Raw genomic sequence first — 18,776 nt, 5'->3', positions numbered from 1 at the left:
GGAGCTAAACTCTGCAGGACAGTAGACCTTGAGGGCTAGATTTGAAGAACTCTGACCTATCATGTTGGTATCATGATGTATAGTATCGGGTGTACAGTTGGAATACATGAATAGATTTTATCCAAATAAGGAATTACAGTGTTCAGTTGGGTGTTTCACAAATGAACAGTGTCATAAATAGAGCTATGCGGTGTTTCTCCTGTGATAAAGCAGTAATTGAATACAGCTCAGAAGTCACTTACCGCTTTTAGGATCATCCTGAGCCAAGATATTGAGATTTCTAAAAACATGTTTTGCTTTTGTGATTATGGATTATTGTATGTAGAGTAATGGAATTTTTTATGTAATACATTTTAAATGAAATATATAATAGAAATAAAATGTGTAAAAAAAGGGAAAGGGTCTGAATACTTTCCAAACCCAACATACATTTGTGTACATAGTATGGTATTATACTGGCAATAAATGTAAGCAACTTTTCTAGCTGTTCTTGTTTTTCAGAATGGCACATTAAAGATCATAGACAGGAAGAAGCACATATTTAAGCTTGCACAGGGTGAATACATTTCCCCTGAGAAGATCGAGAACATCTATATTCGCAGTGAGCCTGTGTCTCAGCTCTTTGTTCATGGAGACAGTCTGCAGGTTTGTGTTCTGTCAGGGTGGAAGAACTGGCCGTTATTAAAATATTATAAAAAGGTTTCACACCTCTTTTTACAGATGCAAGTTATCCATTTTATTCCTTTGCAGGCTTGTCTAGTTGGGATTGTTGTTCCAGATCCTGAAGTGATGCCCTCTTGGGCCCAGAAAAGGGGCATTGATGGATGCTATGATGATCTGTGTAAGAATATGGTAAGTCCCATGCAAAAACTTAACATTGTAAATGAAATAGTACCTGTATGTAAAAATTTTAGCCCATGAGTCATATTAATAGTGACTGAATTCTCCCTGTTATTTTGAAGGAATTAAAGAAAGCCATCTTGGATGACCTGGTGTGTTTGGGCAAAGCTGGTGGCCTCCATTCATTTGAACAAGTAAGTGCATAGTTGAAATGTTTGCCATAGTGTAGACCACATTTGATCATCTGTGAGCAGGTTATCAGTAAATACAGAACTTATTTATTTCAAAACCTCATAATGTTCTTTCATCTCCAGGTAAAAGACATCTACATTCATAATGAGATGTTCTCCATAGAAAATGGATTGCTGACCCCTACATTAAAAGCCAAGAGGCCAGAGCTTAAAGAACATTTCAAGCAGCAGATAGAACATCTGTATGACAACATCACAATGTAAAATTCCCAGTTTTTAAATGGGGACTGAATACTTGGACTGAATTATTATTATTTTTTTAAAGTGATCAATTGTCAATAATTTATCATTAAATTCCAATCAAACTACAAAAAGCATGCCAACGAGCCATGCATGATGAGAAGATGGAGAGCAGTGTCAGTCTAGAAGTGTAGATAGACTCAAAGGAGAGTAGTCATATTTCGGCCGGGATTGTCAACAGTTGGTGTGCCTTTGGAAAAAGTGGCATAGTTACAACCAAGTTTGTCTCTTTCAAAAAGCCAAACTAGCATGCATGCATCCTTCCTTTTTCATAAGTGACTAACTAAGCAACACGGCTCCCCTTGGTCTATTAATTTTATTTGATTATGGGTCCAACTCTGAACATAAAAGTTATTTGAACAAAAAAAACATGCATGATGTGTTCGAGAAGTCCTTTCTTGATTAATTGAGGTTTTACACATCAAAAGACGTACAAACTTACACTTGGCCTAAATATGGGGAATAAAATGCAGCAATATAAGGTATTCAATTTCTAAATCCGCTTGCTTGTTGCAAAGTGAGCATACCATGGACCTAGCTATATGGACTTGGTAGTATTTTCAGTTGCACTTTCTTCCATCCCACAATTTAAAAAAAGTTAATGTAAGTAATGTTACTGTATATCTCAGCTTCAAACATATTTATTGTAATGATTTCAATTTTTGTGTATAGTGAAAGAGATTAAATACTTGTTTCAGTACCATGGTATGGATTGGGATGTGTATCAGAATTACAATATGGATGGTAACAAAATAAAAGAATATTAAATTAATCCATTTACTCTCTTTATTATTCCTTATAAGCAATGCAAATGAAAGTAGAAAAAATGCAGCGAACAGCTGATTTGACAGTGTGCATTTGATTTGTGTGTATTATACTACAAACACTTTGCCAAGTAGAAACTACTTAATGCTTCTCTGAATACCTGTCTTCAGTCCTTCAGAGGATTAGTCAGTGAAGCAATGGCAAGAAATAGCTCAGCTTTTTACTTGTCAATGATTGTGTCCTCCAAACACCAAAAATAAAATGTCACCAACCCTTAATTAATATTGTTTTAATAGATATGCAGTTTTGATGTATTAAAAATCCAAATCTATAGTTAGCATTGAGTATTGAAATGAGTACAGCAGCACTGTAAGTGTGGCCCAGTTTTATAACAGATTCTGATAGCGCGCCCAGTAAATCTGATAAATTGTTATTAGATGTCTACTGTTGTCATCTGTAGCCTAAATAACAGTTTGTGTCCAGGGAGATCACAAGATCCTGATATGGTGGTGAATCACCTGGGATGAACAGCAGTTCAGTTTTGCTGGGATTAAGTTTCAGCTGATGAGCTGCCATCCATGATGAGATGTATGCCAGACATGCTGAGATCTGAGCAGAAACGAGAGGATCTGAGGGAGGTAAGGAGAGGATGAGTTGAGTGTCATTCATATAGCAGTGGAATGAAAACCCATGAGAGGATAAGAGAATAGAGGGAGTATAGAGGGAGCACAGAAGAGGACCAAGTACTCAGCCTTGTGGGACACCAGTAGCAATATTTAAAGACAAAATGTTTAGAAGAATGGGTCACACCAAATACTGCGGAACATTAATTTCTTCATACAGGAAGTGTCTTTCAGCTGTCATTACAAACAAAGGCTTCACCACTAAGTATTAAATACTTTTCAGTTAGTGTGTTCAATACTTTTTTCCCGTGTCATTTCACTTTATTACACATAACTTCATTTATGGACTTTAATGTTGTGATTTCTTCATATTTCCGGATTTCTTGAGTTAATACTGATGTTTGGTGAAAATTTCATGTGAATAGCCTCATTCGAAATATATTTACTGATTTTTTTTTTGATGCGTCCAATACTTATTTCACCCACTGTATATGTTAATATTTGGGACCAAAGTTTGATCCACATGTCATGAAAAAGTGTGGAATCATACGTCTGCAGAGACAATGGACTGATTAACATCATAGGCAGACAATATGGCTTACATCCTGCTCTAAGACAATGTTTGATTGGAGGAAACATTTTGGAGTTGGACTAGCCAGAAAGTGTTAAAATCCTATGACACCAGTGAGTCTTCTGAGTCATGAGAGTTCTCCCAATGAACATCTTTGGGGAGATCACATCTGCTTGGAGCATAAGCCTAGAACCGCCGCCAAGCTAATCAAGCAACCAGCCTACGAGACTCCATTCCATTCATCATTTCCCATGATGATACTCCAAAACCCAACCAGACCGCTGATGAATCCCCTTCACTGAGAATCCCTTCCACACAATGATGTAACGACGGAATCCCCACTTGGAACGACAATTCAAACGCAAGTATGGTACATCAAGATTCTTGCTGAACTGGTGCATATAATATCAAGTTTAAAGCCCTTCTAAACAAAGTGAAGGTTAAATTAATAAGTTGATGGTTTGTTCACATCATACACATCTGAGAACCAACATACCCGAATTTTAAGATCTGAATTTTTGCAGCCTGAATTTGTGAAGTTGAAAAATAATGTGTTGAAATATTAACTGACGAATAATGAAGATGGTATTTTAACAACTGAATATTTTGGAACCGTATTTTAGGAAGGTGAATATGTGGGTATTGAATTTTGAATGCTGGAATTTTGTTTTCAATCAAAATCTTCAAACCCAATGAACTGCAGAGGAAACTAATTCAATAAGCATTGATATTGCTGTGTTTTTTTCCAATTTGTGTCAAATTGCTGGGCAGAAAAAGTCAAGTATTGTTATTGCGATATGTTTTTATTCAATTTATGCAATTCAACATGCCATTTCGCCTTGAGGACATTTGGCACTATTATACTTCCATATAGACTTGAGCTGAAAGAGGGAGGTTTCATGACCCTTTAATAACATTATGTAGGCCCATAGTTTGTTGCACAGTCATTCTTTTCTCAGATTAATAGGCATATTTAATTTGGTATTTAATTTGGTTTTAATTTGTCTTTGTCCGAACTGCAGTAATTGAGTGGTTAGAAAAGGAGAGGTGGGGCTTAGCAACGGGGTGATTTGAATACACAATTTAGATATCTATAAAGTAATTTCGACTAGTAAGAATGTTAATTTAAGATATGTCTGTTGAGATTTGTCCTAGTCAGAATAATATTTGCAGATCTCTATAAATAAAGATTGCCCTAGTCAGAGATCCATTTGAGATGTATATAATTATATTATAGATGTATTTAAATAAGATTTGACTAATAATAAATTAAATTCAAGATATCTTTAATTAAGTTTGGTCTAGACATAAATCAAATTCAAGATATCTACAACTGTATTTTGACTAGTGTCCTGGCGAACAATCTTTTCAGCCTAACAAAAAACTTCACAGACAGAGGGTTAGTAGATGTCAAAAAGTAAATAAACTTTATTGAAACAATAAAATGAGACAGTCTGCAAAAGTCTAAATTATGCATACACAAACATGTCTGAAGCAGTAAAATTATTCCTAGGCGGGGCATTCACCTTTTCTTTCTAGAAACAAACCAATTTCCATTGCCTTAATTAATTATTCATATCCATATGTTACCTTACATATGTGGCGCATACGTTGTCAGTTGCATTTTCTTAAATGTTTCACCAGAACAGTAAATGTTTCACCAGGTTTTTACTTAGTCCCATAATTCACCCTATAGCCCAAGCGTAGTATTCTTCCTCCTGGAATTCATATCTTTTATTTTGACACTGATTTGCAAGCTTAAAGGGCTTTGGTTGGAAACACAGTTCTGGTGAATGTCTATTTGCCATAGAGTGAAGCTGCTTTAGACAAAACACAAGGTTTTTAATTTACACATTTAGAATGTCACTTATTAGAAAGTGTTTTACAGTTTTAGATTTTATGCCTGCTGTGCAGAAAGGTACGGGCTGACACAGAAAACAATTAGGCCTACTGTTCATCTAACTCAATACACACTTATATATAACTTAATATAACTTGATTAACAAGTGCACTATGGATTTAGATTATGCTTCTAAGTAATAATTCTAACTGTTGGTTATACATATTAGATTATACTTTATTAACATATCCAAGCATTAGTAAACTTTGTAATTACACACATTGATTACACTTTATATTCTATACTAGTTATATGTTAGTTTCAGATATCTAAAATGTATTTTTGGATATCTTAAATGATGAGGAATTTAAGATATCTTAAATTTGATTTATTATTGAATCAAAAACCAAATAGAGATATGAGATATTGAGATATATTAGATATTTCTAATTAGAATTATACATAGTACAAAATGAATGATAGATATCTTTCATTACAATTTCTTTTCCATTGTCAATTATGACGAGTTAGAATTGCAGAATAGGTATCTGGAATTGGAAATTTGACTAGTCAAAAGTAAATTACGATTAGTAGAGCCAGGGGCATTAAATACCAAAACAGCTGGCCAAAGGGCCTGCCCCTCTGACACAACATGAAATATCGGTCAAAAGGAAAGCGAAATTACGTCACTTCCTGTTACGCATAGTCGATTGTTGGTCACGCCCACTTGCCTACAAACACCCGGTTCAAGATGGCGACATTGACAAAGCTGTGGCAACAACACTCAAGTATCTTTTTAGTAGTTGTTTTGGCCATTTTACAACTTGTTACATGCGCTTCACTAAACATTCGTGAGTTATTCTTTCGTTCATTTTTATTGAGCTTAATTTTCAGGAACTAATTAGGAGTGCAACGTCATAATGTCGGCGAACTGTATATGTGGCTACACTAGAGGTCTTTAGACAGCTTGCATAGCTAACCTGGCTGTCTATAAATGTGGCGTTGAATTTCATTATGTTACTGTGGGCATACTTTACCATGTAATATTAGTGAGTCAGCTGGTTTAAAAGTCTAGCACCGGTGGCCCAAAAGACAGTCATAATTAGAACTATTTGTAATTTTACGTAATGTGTGCCGCTAGCTGAAAACATTTGGCCAAGGGTTTGTCTCATCGAGCTCCCTAATTCAGTAGGTCGTGAATCAGTATGGACCTGTCCCAAATGGCACACTGCGCCCTTGTGGCCCTCCGAGGCCACACTTTGGTGACGTCAGCTAATGCAGACCTATGGGGCTCTAAGTCGCGAATCCTACGAGGGCGATGGGGCTATTAATAGACGGCTTTCGGGACAGACACAACGTCGTGACGCAGGAAAGAGGACGTTGTTGCGTTATAAAGGATATTCTGAAAGTAATGAACCATAAAGACAAAAACAGCATTGTTTTTATCAGATAACCATTGACAATGGTCATAGCCTGAAGTTCCATTATAATTGACTACAGTTTCACGTGTTTATCTTCAAACTATATAATGAAATATTACTAAAAGCTAGCGCTACAGTTCAATTACATAGTAAACTGTTGTTATTTACAAAAGCAAAAACGTACACTTATAAATCCTCTTCTCTGACATGTTGGCTAAAACCTGCAATTGAAACTCCTCCTCCTGGAGGAATGAGAATGAAGGGATTGAATAATTTTGAAACTGTAGAAGTCATTATAAGCTGAATTTTCAGTTGAATTTGGGGAAACCACTTGAAGCATTTGTTGTGTTGAACTTATTCAATTGCTTTTGTTTGATTTGTTCATTGCAAACAGCTGAAAGTCTGTAAATTTTGACAATAAACCTGATTTGCAATGGGGGTGAATAATTTTGATTGCTGTATGCGAGATGTACTACATATGTCTTATTGCGCATTAAAAAAAAATTAGGCAAAAAGTGTGTTAGACAGAAAACACCTCATGTCAGCCCTAATACACCTATTAATGGATCGCTTTAACAATCACAGTACTTGGATGTATAGTAGCTTATGCATTAATGTATGCAAGAGGAATATATTATAGCTTTCAAAATAATTTATGCTGAACCTGTGTTTTTGCAGAAGGACTTCCCATGTCAAAAGGATTAGAAATCATAAAAAATGTAACTCCTGCCAGCCCTCCCCCATCCACATCAAGCCATTATAAGAGCACATCAGAAACGCAAAACTTGATGAAATCGAACAACGTGGCTATTGATCTACTCACAAGCAATGCAACAGCATCCACAACACAAGCAACCCCCAAACCAACGAGTGGAGCTAAGGTGAGTTCAGAAGACTCCAAGCCTATTGATTCTAACCAAAGTGTGCCAAAATCAACTAACCTTCCTGAATCCAAGCCACCTATTTTCACTGATTCTGTTAAAGAAGAACCAAGTCTCTCTTTGGATTTTGAGTCCACCACCTCTCCTGTTGAGATAGACACAAATGATAATGTGGACTATGAAGATGAATACATGAGGCTTGCAGAAAATGGTCAACGGGGCGAAAGCAAAATCTTCAGTCAGAACCTTCAGGATGATGCCAATTTTATCAAGGACATTGCTAAAGACATGCCAGAGAGGTCTGGAAAAATTGATATCCACATGAAGGACACCACCATCTATGCCACTCAAGATGAAGACTCACATTTCTTCCTCCACCTGGTGATCATTGCTTTGCTGGTGGCCATAGTGTACATCACCTACCACAATAAAAGAAAGGTATGTCAGTCTTATGCCTTAATGTAACAACAGTCACCTTTTGATGCATGGTTGTGGAGAGTAGCAAATTCACCCAATGAATGTAATGATACAGGAACACACCAAACAGAAATTTGCATTTGAGGCTTTGCAGAATCACAGTCCCAGTGCAGATTTCTACCACCATAAAAGAATTGCTTATGGAACAAAAAATATTCAGTAGGACCCCAGTATCCATGGGGGATAGGTTCCATGCCCTCCAGCAGATGCCTGAATATATTGTACATATCTATGATAATGTCTTATTGTGCCTAAAGTATAAATTAAACTTTAACAACAATAACTAATAATAAAATAGAGCAATTATAGGTTATGTGAATGTGGTCACGCTCTAAAATATTTATTGTACTGTACTCGCTTTTCTTTGTTCTTCTTCTTGTGGTGATGCCCACATGATGAGATGAAGTTAATGACACTGGCCTTGTGATGTAGTGTTGGGCTGCTGTTGACCTTCTGGCAGTCAGAAGGAATGGCCAATTACTTTTGGTCCCTTGAAAAAGAGGGGGCTTCATATTAAAGAGGTGTAATTCCTAAACCCTTCCTCCAGTGTGGATTGGAATACATTTAAATGAAAGATTAGAGACTGCACTTTAAGCCCATGTTCATTATTTAACTGTAACTCGAATATGTTTTGGTAAACAGCCAAAATAACAAAACTTGTCAGTGTCCAAATATATATGGACCTGTGTTTGATATATAATTGCTATAATCAGTAACAGCTGGCAGTTATCCAGATAAGTTTAAAAGTTTCTCCAAAATATATTTTGTAGAAAAATTTTTTTTGTTTGCTATTACCATCCTTTGGTAAGCTGTAAGAATCACTGGCAAGTCCAATTAACTTTAGTTTAAGCAGATAAACGTTTGTTTTACTCCCGTTTTCGCAGTTTCCCCTACTAAAGGCAGTCATGTTGCAGGATGTTTTGCCGCTCAGTCCGACTGAGGGGTGTGTTCCGTTGGGAAAGTGACGTCAGTGCCTACCATTTTCCTGTAATGCACTACAAAAAATTACCCTTACAAAAACAGGTCGTAAGGGTGCGCATCTACTCTTGTTAGCAATGCATCTACATCTCATTACTTAACTTGATAAGGACCACACCTTGAATGTACCCAAGAAGTTTCATGACTGTGCCACCTTGTGGCCAAGAGTTGTGACAACTTTCATTTTTTCCTTATATTATTTGAAGAATGTGCGCTAAATTCACAGTTCTTTTTTTTTCTTTCTATAATTCCCTGAAGGGTGCTGAAGCAAATGCACACCAACATTTGAAATTTAAGTGCACTTCCTGTCAACTTGGATTTTGTTAAAAACTGTTTGGCATACATCATCTTCAGACCAACCTGGACAAAAGTCATCAAAAGAATGTTGTGGTATAGAACACTTGTAAAAGAAAAAGTATTTGTCAGAGAAACGTGTGACCGTGTTTCACTCAATCTCTTTATAATCCACTTCTCCTCTCCCCTTGTGAGTCAATCACAATACCGTATCTCACAGTGCCCTCAAGCTGTTTCTCATTGCAACAACACGACACAACAAGGCTGTATTGAGTTGTTTCACTAACAGAAGTACTAAAATAAAGCCCCATTTAATTTACTTACTTAATTAATTTAATATATATATATAATGTATTAAAGACTGTGCAGATCAGCTCAGTGAGTGAAGACATCTTTAACCTGAGCCTCAGACTGGAGCGAGTTCCAGCACTGTGGAAGACTTCCTGTGTGGTTCCAGTACCCAAAATTGCGCATCCTACGGAGCCCAACCACTTCAGACCGGTAGCCTTTACTTCTCACCTGATTAAGTTCATGGAGAGGATTGTTCTGCAACAGCTGCAGACCCTAGTGAGCTCAGAGCTAAAGCCTCTACAGTTTGCTGACCGACCAGGCATTGGGGTTGATGATGCCATTATTTACCTAATGCACAGATCACTTCTACACCTGGAGAATACTGGGAGCATTGTGAGGATCATGTTTTTTAATTTTTCAAGTGCTTTTAATACAATTCAGCTGTCACTACTTAGGGGGAAGCTTTTGGGAGCTGGAGGCGACCGTCATTTGGCTGGCATGGATCACCAACTAAACTCCTGGACAGACCACAGTATGTAAGGCTCCAGGACTGTATGTCGATTGTGGTGGTTAGCAGCACGGGAGCACCACAGGGTACAGTGCTCGCTCCCCTTCTCTTCACACAGTGGACTTCAGGCATAATACTAGCAGCTGCCCCATGCAGAAATTCTCTGATGAACCGGTCATCGTTGGATGAGTATCAGAAGAGAGCGATCAGGAATTCCAGGGGGTCATCGCTGACTTGGTCAACTGGTGTGAGTTAAACCACCTTTGCCTCAATGCCAGCAAGACAAAGGAGATGGTGGTCGACCTCCGTAGGAGGCCACCCCGGTCTACATTGGTTAACATCACATCCAGGGTGTTGACATCGAGAGGGTGGAGACATACAGATTCTTGGGTGTTCACCTCAACAATAATCTGGACTGGTCCATAAACACATGTCCTGTATAAAAAGGGCCGAAGTTGTCTCCACCTGCCAAGGAGACTGTGGTCTTTCGGTGTGACAGGAAACAAGAAACTGGTTAAGAAAGCTAGCTCTGTCCTGGTCTGTCCTCTGGACAGCTTAGAAGTGGTGGGGGAGAGGAGGATGTTAGTTAAGCTGGTGTCTATCATGGGCAATTCCTCTCACTCCCTATACGAGACATTGGGGTCCCTGAACAGCTCCTTCAGCAGCAGACTGCTGCAACCTCAGTGTAAGAAGGAGCGCTACCGCAGGTTCTCCGCCAATCACAATTAAGTATTTGATATTTTTTTTTGGCCAGGCAGTGTATTCTACCACTTTTCATATTTTGATGATATTCTAAAAAAATAACATAAGGTCAGAATTTTTTTCTAATTCACTGATGTTTGTTTGTGCGATTTTTCTGTTTGTTAGATACAATCCTTATTTTTGTTTAGATTTTTGATCATTTATTTTGTAATACAATATTTATTTGCTTATTTCTTTGCCTCTACAGATAATGCTCCTGGCTCAGAGTCGGCGCTGGAGGGAAGGCCTTTGCACTCGCAGCATAGAATACCATCGGCTTGACCAGAATGTTGATGAGGCAATGCCTTCATTGAAGATGACCAATAATTATGTCTTTTAAAACAACCGCATACCATAATGTTATAGATGAATATTATAATCTTTAAAGATAGAGTTGAGGTTATTAATTGTGAATGCAAACTGCTGATTTTAATTTTCAGGATACTTTTGTGTATTTAGAGTGAATCAAGAAACCTTGTGTATCCAGTTTGTGTTACCCTAATTATCTATTTTCTTTACTGTTTTTCAGATATTTCAGGGATAGACTGGCTAATATGTTTTTCTGTGGCTTTTGAGAGGGCTATGTCACTATTTAATGATTTAATTAGTGTATTAAATATAAAATTTAATATTGAATGTAACCAGCACCAGCGCAATCATTTAATTTCAAATGATTAACATGACCTAAGAGCACATGCCGATTTATTTATAGTCTGCATAACACATGCTTACTGGCATCAATCATTTTAGTAATTTTCTTTATTTAGTAATATTTGTTTTAAAGAAAAGGACAGTCTCTAGCTTTATTATGCAGTTTTGGGGCTGGACCCTTTTGTTATTTTTCTTATGACATTAAATGTACTAGTACAATTGCTTAATCTGTACATACAATAGATATAACTTACAATAACTTAGTTGCAAGTGTGTGCACACCCCTAAAATAATACTTTGCTGATGCAGCTTTTGATTTTATTACACCACTCTGTCTTTTTGTGTAAGAGTCTGTCAGCATGGTGCATCTTGACTTGGCAATATTTTCCCACTCTTTCTTGCAAAACCATTCTAGATCTGTCAAATTGTGTGAGCATCTCCTGTTCACAGCCCACTTCTGGTCACCCCACTGATTTTTCTGTTGGATTCAGGTCTGGGCTCTGGCTCGGCCATTCAAAAATATTGATCGTCTTTTGGTTAAGCCATTCCTTTGTTGATTTGGATCTGTTCTTTGGGTCAGTGTCATACTGAAAGCTGAAATTCCTTTTCATCTTCAGCTTACTAGCAGACACCTGAATGTTTTGCACTAAAATCGGGTTGTATTTGTAGATATTCATGATTTTCTCACCTTGATAAAACCTGCAGTTCAAAAAGCAGCCCAAAAATATGATGCTGCTGCCACCATCCTTCAGCATGGGTATGGTGGATTTTTTATTTTAATTATTATATCTTTTGGAATTGACCTCATCTAACCATAACACATTTTGCCACATGGTTTAGGGTGATTTAGTTGGGCTTGGATGTTTTTTTGTGAGAAAGAGCTTTCATCTAGCCACCCTACAGCGGATAAAATATATTTACAGTGGTGAATATGAGCAAAGAAAGCAGTGAAAAATTGTCTTTATTGTTTAACCTTTTGATCGTCTGTTCAAAAAATATTCTGCTCTCATGGATATCAAACAATTGCAAACACAACATAGGTTTATAAAAATGTTTTTTGTTAAATATAGGTGTGCAACAATTATTGGCACCCCTATGAATTCATATAAGAAAAATATATGTGAAGTATGTTCCCATTGATGTTTTAAATTTTTTTTCGTATACCTGGGTGACTAGGAACAGGAAATTGTTCAACTATGACTTCCTATTTCAAAGGGGTATAAATATGGGGTAACACACAGGCCAAATTCCTTTAGTCATTCATAACGATGGGTAAGCCCAAGGAATAATGCTGTGATGTGTGACAAAAGGTCGTTGAGCTTCACAAAATGGGAATTGGCTATAAGAAAATGGGTCAAAGATGAGATGTCCCCATTTTTTGTCTTCAACTAATTAAATTTACAAAAGTAATCTTATATACATAGAAAACCTATTAAGTGAAAGTAAACTGTCTCCTTTAATGTTTCAGATTACTTTTGTGGAGATAAAAAGTCAAAATATGGGTGAAATAATGTTCCAAACTGCAAAATTGTCATTCAGTGTAATGGTCTGAACTTTGATTTTACCATTGCATCTTTAAATAAACATATAAACTACCAAGTAAAATAATCTATTTGTTTTCTTGGTCTGTTCAAATAAGTGTTGGCTGTGTTATATTAAAAGGAATGTGTCCCAAATATGCAGTTTGTTAGAGGTCATTCAGTGTAACAGGATCAAGAAGCCGTTTTGAAATCTTATCAAAAACTAATAATCATTCAACAGTCCATGACCTCATCAAAAGGTGCCCTGAAGACGGTGTGGTGATGCAGCAAGGTGAGTTTATTGCTCTTAAATATTTGATAATTTCACCTTTTCATGGTGTGGTATTCTAAGTTCCAGAACCACATGTCATTCAGTGAAATGCAAAAACCCCACCACTTTTATTGCTGAATTTAAAGTAGATGATGTGAATGATTGTGATTAGTGGTTAAGCTCACTATTTGATATAGGTAGCCAGTTGACAGCCTGCAATATAAGCTGAAGTACAAGTTTCATCATTCCGGCTAATGTTTTTGTGATTCGGTGTAATGCAAATTCTGTTATACCACAGTGGGATCCATTACACTGAATGACAGTATCACTGTTTAGATAACAACTTTAGCATATTATTTATATTTAAGATATATGAAGGATGTTTAGCACTGACAAATATGTTAAATATTAATATTCGAATGCATTTTTGTACTTTTAATTTTTAATAAAGAAAATTAATATTATCGAGTTATTTTAGATGCCCACGAAGAAAGAGGGAGTTGCCAGGCACTGCCAGAAAGTAAATGCAGACCCAGTAGCTAGGGCAGTGCTCTTAGCAAAGAGATGAGAATGGAAGATTGCAATTGTCAGAATAATATCTTACCACTACTTCTGGACAGCGAGTCCCCCCCCCCCCCCCATGTCTAGTTCAAGATCGGCCACTGAATGGTTTCCCCACCCAATATACCCATCCTGATAACATGTCATTTATGTTGCCAACAAAGTATTCGTAATTAATAACACTGAGTTTATATCCATGTCAGTAATTTTATGTTCATGTCAATAATTACATGAAATCTGCATTGATTTAAAGATAATGTACTTGTCCTTTACCTCTTTTGGCACTATTGTTACATTTGACTATGGTACACTATGTAACTGAGTATTTCAGAGATTAATACAATGTGTATAAATGGATAAAACATTGAAGCATAGTATTAACCGACTGAACAGAAGACCGCATTATCAACACTTTCAGAACAGAAGATGGCAGTGTGCACACTATCCTATGTGTGGGAGCTGCATGACATTGATCATCTCAGAGCAAATGGATGGAGGCATTTTTTATTATTTTTTATTAATTTTAATGCAGTTATGTGTTAGATAATTTATTCAATAAGATGCTTTTTCCAAGTCTTTTTTAGTGCTTGTTTAAGATTAAGATTAAACAATTCAGATTAAGATTAAGATTCACTTATGGTATTTAAAAAATATATCTTTTTAGGGGGTAAGCACTGCAAGTGCATTAGTGCACCTATTATGATTGTTAGTCTTCGTTGTCTTCTTCTGCTCTTGAGTCTATCAGCCCTTCAAACCATACATAGGAAAGTTATGAAATTTGGCACACGGATAGGAGACAATATGAAATGTTACCATAGCAAATTTGGAGTTGCTATCTCAAACCCTCTAGCACTACCATCTCAAATTTTCACTCATGTTTATGCTAATAGCCTTTGAACAGTATGGGCTAGAAACAAATCGTCTGGGTAACCCAGTTCCCTGAGAAGGTAACGAGATGTAGCTTGAGCTACATGCTGTGGGAAGCGCCTTTGTGCGTGACCGGTATCTGAAGCTTGTGTAACATTATGCCTATTTATTCGCGCCTCATTAGTGATAGAGATTGCTTCCCCTATCCAATAAGAGATATGCTGCTTCGACACAACATCACCTCTACTGTCGCCGCCAAAGCCGACCAGCAGCTGCTCCAACTTACGCCACTGGCCGGAGCGGTGGAACGTAAGTACAGAGATCCCTTACTGGACAGAGTAGGTGCAATTTCTCTTGTTCTGCTGTGAGGAACGGAGGAGGGCAGAAAGCCTGCAACACTACTGGCTGGGCAGCAGACGTAGGCACTTTAGGAATATAATCTAGGATACAGGAAGGCCTTGGATAATCCAGGGGTAAAGTCAAGGCAGGAACGGGCAACATAGAAAGCTTGTAGATCTCCTACTTGCTTGAGAGATATCAGGGCCAGCAGAAGAGCTACCTTTAGTGTCAGAAGCTTCTCAGAGGCTTACACTAAGGGCTCAAATGGGACAACTGACAGACCTTCCAGGACCACAGAAAGGTCCCAGGAAGGTATACGTGGTCTCCAGATGTGCCTCAGCCGCCTGACACCACGCATAAACCTTGAAGTTAGAGCATGTTGCCCCACAGAGGCTCCATCAATAGGAGCGTGGCTGGTCAAAATGGCAGCAACGTAGACCCTGATTGTAGGAGTTGACCCCGCTGAGAAATGTCCTTGTAAGAACTCCAGGACTGTAGCTATTTCACAGTTCCCTGGGTCTAGCTGATGTTCTCACACCACAAGACAAAAAGAGTGCATACAATTTCCTCATGGATGGTGCTCTGGCATTCAACATGCTCTCTATAACCTCAATTGTGAGACCAGAATCTATGAGCTGGTGCCCCTCAGGGGCCAGACCCACAGTTTCCATAGTTCCGGCCAAGGGTGATAAATCAGCCCTCTGGCTTGAGACAGTAGATGCCTGCGGATGGGAATCTCCCAAGGAGTGCCATCTAGCAGGGATATTATCTCTGAGAACCATATTCTAGCTGGCCAATAAGGTACTACTAGCAGCAGACGTAGATGGTCTTGGCGAACTCTCGCTGGAACTTGTTGGAGCAGAGCGATCGGGGGAAAAGCATATAGATGTGACCTCGGCCTCATGTGCACCATGGCGTCCAGCCCTAATGGTGCGGGAGGAGTGAGGGCGAAACACAGCGGGCAGTGTGTTGTCTCCTCGGGGGCGAACAAACACTTCCGCTTGGCCGAACCTCCGCCATATGAACTATCTTAGTGGTTTCTAATGATGAAAGAGTTCTAGTCAATTTCATTATTAAGGGGAAAATATTAAATTGAAATTTATTTATGTAAGAATTTTAGCAATAAATATGGTCCCAAAACAGCATAATAGAAATCTGAAAATTGAATGTATCATGTGCCAAACTAATTCAAGTTTGAATCAAGTTTTTATCTTCAAGAAATATTTAGATTTTCTTTTCATCCCACTGTAGTAAGCTAACACACACACTTCAAATTAGAACCAAATAGCCATCACCAAGAGCCAATTCCCAAAAAAGACCAACAAAGCACAAAATGTTTATTGTGAATGGCCTACCAAGTCCAAAAATCATAAATCAAAATCATGCTATAATCAGCCACATTTGAGTAAAGTGCGTGCTCTCTTCTCTCTCAAAACATGGGCACTGTCTACAAATGATCGCCACTTGATGACCTCAGTCAAAGCCTTCAGTGAAACTGTTTTAGTTCTGTTTAGTAAAATGATATGGTGTTTTTTATGCTTTATGAAAATATATTCATAAACTACACAAAAGAACAGATTTATTTATTTATTTATTTACATTTTCAGGTTTAACTAAGTGATTTTATTCAGTGATCTGAATAATTCACATATGGTGCTGAACATGATTTTTTTTTTTTTTTAAATATGAATATATTTACTGTGTGGAGGCTGTAGTGTATTGTTTAGTGTACATGCGCCCACTGGCCTAAATTTTTCAGACATATGGCATGTCTTATCATTGCTATGCTGACAAAACTCAATTTTATTTACCAGCATGCTTGGATAATCAATAGAGAATGCCCTAAATTGCTGTTATCAAGTGCTGGCTGGCAGACAATATCTTACAGTTAAATGAGAGCAAAACTGAAGTTCTGATTCTCAGCACCTCCAAGTCCTCTTTATCTGGACTGGTCGACTAGCTTGGTCCGCTGTCGTTAAATGTGTAAGAGCACGCAAGGAGCCTTGGGGTGATCTTGGACTCATCACTACATTTATATAGATGAATCAGTGCCGTTAAGAGCAGCTTTTTCCATCTGCGATTTAAAAAAACCTCTCTCTCTAAATCAGAGCTAGAAATTGTAATTCACTCGCCAAGATCGTCAAGGTTAGATTATTGCAACTCATTATATACCAGACGGCCTCAAACTGCCTTGTCCCGTTTACAGCTGGCCCAGAATGCAGCCGCTAGGCTCCTTACAGTGTCTAGAAAGATTGATCACATTACACCAGTAATACACTGGCTCCCCATAAAATGGAGGATAGATTTTAAAATTCTGCTCTATGTATACAAAGCTCTATCTGCTCTTGTGCCTCAATATCTCTGTGACCTTCTTGTCCTTTACTCTCCTACTAGAGCACTTAGGTCAGCTTCCAGTTCATATCAGGTCAGCTCTGATGCTCTGCATTTTAAAATCTGCTTTGCTGCTTTAAAAACACATTTTTATTCATTAGCTTTTGAATAAATTTCAATTATGGGTATAGATTTTAGTATTTATCTAAGGGTATATAATACATATTATGTTGTGATTGAAATGTGTATTGTAAAGCACTTTGGTTCAGCTCCTGTTGTTATAAATGTGCTCTATAAATAAAGGTTGAGTTGAGTTATGAATATTCAGTAATGTGATTAGTTAATTGCAACAATTGTGCAATTACAATTGTACAATGTTCTGATTGTAATTGTTCAAACAGTGTGTAGTGAAACAAAATCTTTTTAGAGGTGTTAAAATATTTAATGAAATTACTTTTATTTAAAATGTTAGATTACATGGTTTTTTAAAATCATTTTATTTATATTTTATTTAAAATAACATCCTAAATGAATGATAGTCTCTTTACAGAAACATTATTGAAAGACTTTTACTTAGCCAAAAAGTGTTATTTTATGGGAAATAATGAATAATTTATTTTCCATAATGTTTTTTTTTGGTTTGTTTGTTGTTGTTTTTTTTTTACTGTAAACACATTCTGAGGTAGATCATGATATATCAGACAAAATACAGTAGGCTTTTTATTTCTTAGTAAATATGTATTGTTACATAATACTACCATAGAATTCAACAACATTGCGTAAAATGCTTTGGTTTTTATTACTAGAAAACTTGTATATTGTCAAATGCACTAATGTGTCACAGTTGTGAATGCAGATCCACATAAAATAAAAATACAGAAAGTCAGTATGATAAAAGATAAAAGACAGAATTTGAAATGTTTTGCAAATAGTCCAAATGTGTGTTTTTATGTCTAATATTTCTATATTCTATTCCTGTATTCAATTTGCATTCTGTTATTTCAGGAACAGAAATGTGCACAGTATTGCTACTGCCGTGGAAGACAAAAATAATCTCATTACACTAATTTACAGTAGTATTTTCATTTACACATATGTATCAGAATATTTATGATTACTAACAGCATAAAATTTTTAAAACTGCAAAAAAGAAAACTTTTTGATTATTATTTTTTAAACATGTAATTATAATTGTATTTAACATTTACAAAAGTAAATTGATTAAAACAAGGAGAGGGAGGATTTTAAACTCATTGTTTGTATGTAATGAAAGTGAAAACCATGATCAAATAGATTAAATGTGTCTCATTGTGTTTAACTGTTGGATTTTCATGGTAATTCTCTGCACCAGTAGAATATCAGCAGAAGTGTAGCAAGAATATTTTCCACTGCAGCTTAGCGCTTTGCACTTTCATGTGATCATAGCCACAAAGTGCTGCATGCGATTGCTTCATCTTACAAGCACAGAATCAGGAAATGCTTAGTGCCAGGTAACCATCTGAGTGAATGTGTACG

The 18,776-nt window shown here is 36.9% G+C and overlaps 2 protein-coding genes across 5 annotated transcripts in view; both read left to right on the top strand.

Moving 5' to 3' along the window:
- acsl6 (acyl-CoA synthetase long chain family member 6) overlaps window positions 1-3,786 on the top strand; it is a 34,093-nt gene extending 30,307 nt beyond the window's left edge. For all 4 annotated transcript variants that reach the window (XM_053648876.1, XM_053648879.1, XM_053648877.1 and 1 more), the window contains exons 18-21: window positions 502-645; window positions 751-852; window positions 963-1,034; window positions 1,155-3,786. In XM_053648876.1, coding sequence (XP_053504851.1) covers window positions 502-645; window positions 751-852; window positions 963-1,034; window positions 1,155-1,295 — 459 coding nt within the window. In that variant the 3' untranslated portion in view covers window positions 1,296-3,786. The remainder of the gene's footprint in view (window positions 1-501; window positions 646-750; window positions 853-962; window positions 1,035-1,154) is intronic.
- Window positions 3,787-5,831: 2,045 nt separating this feature from the next.
- c18h5orf15 (chromosome 18 C5orf15 homolog) lies at window positions 5,832-11,365 on the top strand. The gene is made up of 3 exons (XM_053649355.1): window positions 5,832-5,981; window positions 7,230-7,870; window positions 10,930-11,365. Exons 1-3 carry the CDS (start codon window positions 5,882-5,884, stop codon window positions 11,059-11,061), a joined length of 873 nt encoding a protein of 290 aa, XP_053505330.1. The 5' UTR covers window positions 5,832-5,881; the 3' UTR covers window positions 11,062-11,365.
- The last annotated feature ends 7,411 nt before the right edge of the window (window positions 11,366-18,776 follow it).

This window comes from Ictalurus furcatus, chromosome 18, assembly GCF_023375685.1.
Source record: "Ictalurus furcatus strain D&B chromosome 18, Billie_1.0, whole genome shotgun sequence".
NCBI lineage: Eukaryota > Metazoa > Chordata > Actinopteri > Siluriformes > Ictaluridae > Ictalurus > Ictalurus furcatus.
This window is presented reverse-complemented; position numbering and strand designations above follow the sequence as displayed.

Coding starts and splice junctions, on each gene's coding strand:
- c18h5orf15 (XM_053649355.1), top strand. CDS start 5,882: ATGGCGACATTGACAAAGCTGTGGCAACAACACTCAAGTATCTTTTTA. Junction 5,982..7,229: donor ATGCGCTTCACTAAACATTC/GTGAGTTATTCT, acceptor GTGTTTTTGCAG/AAGGACTTCCCATGTCAAAA. Junction 7,871..10,929: donor CCTACCACAATAAAAGAAAG/GTATGTCAGTCT, acceptor TTGCCTCTACAG/ATAATGCTCCTGGCTCAGAG.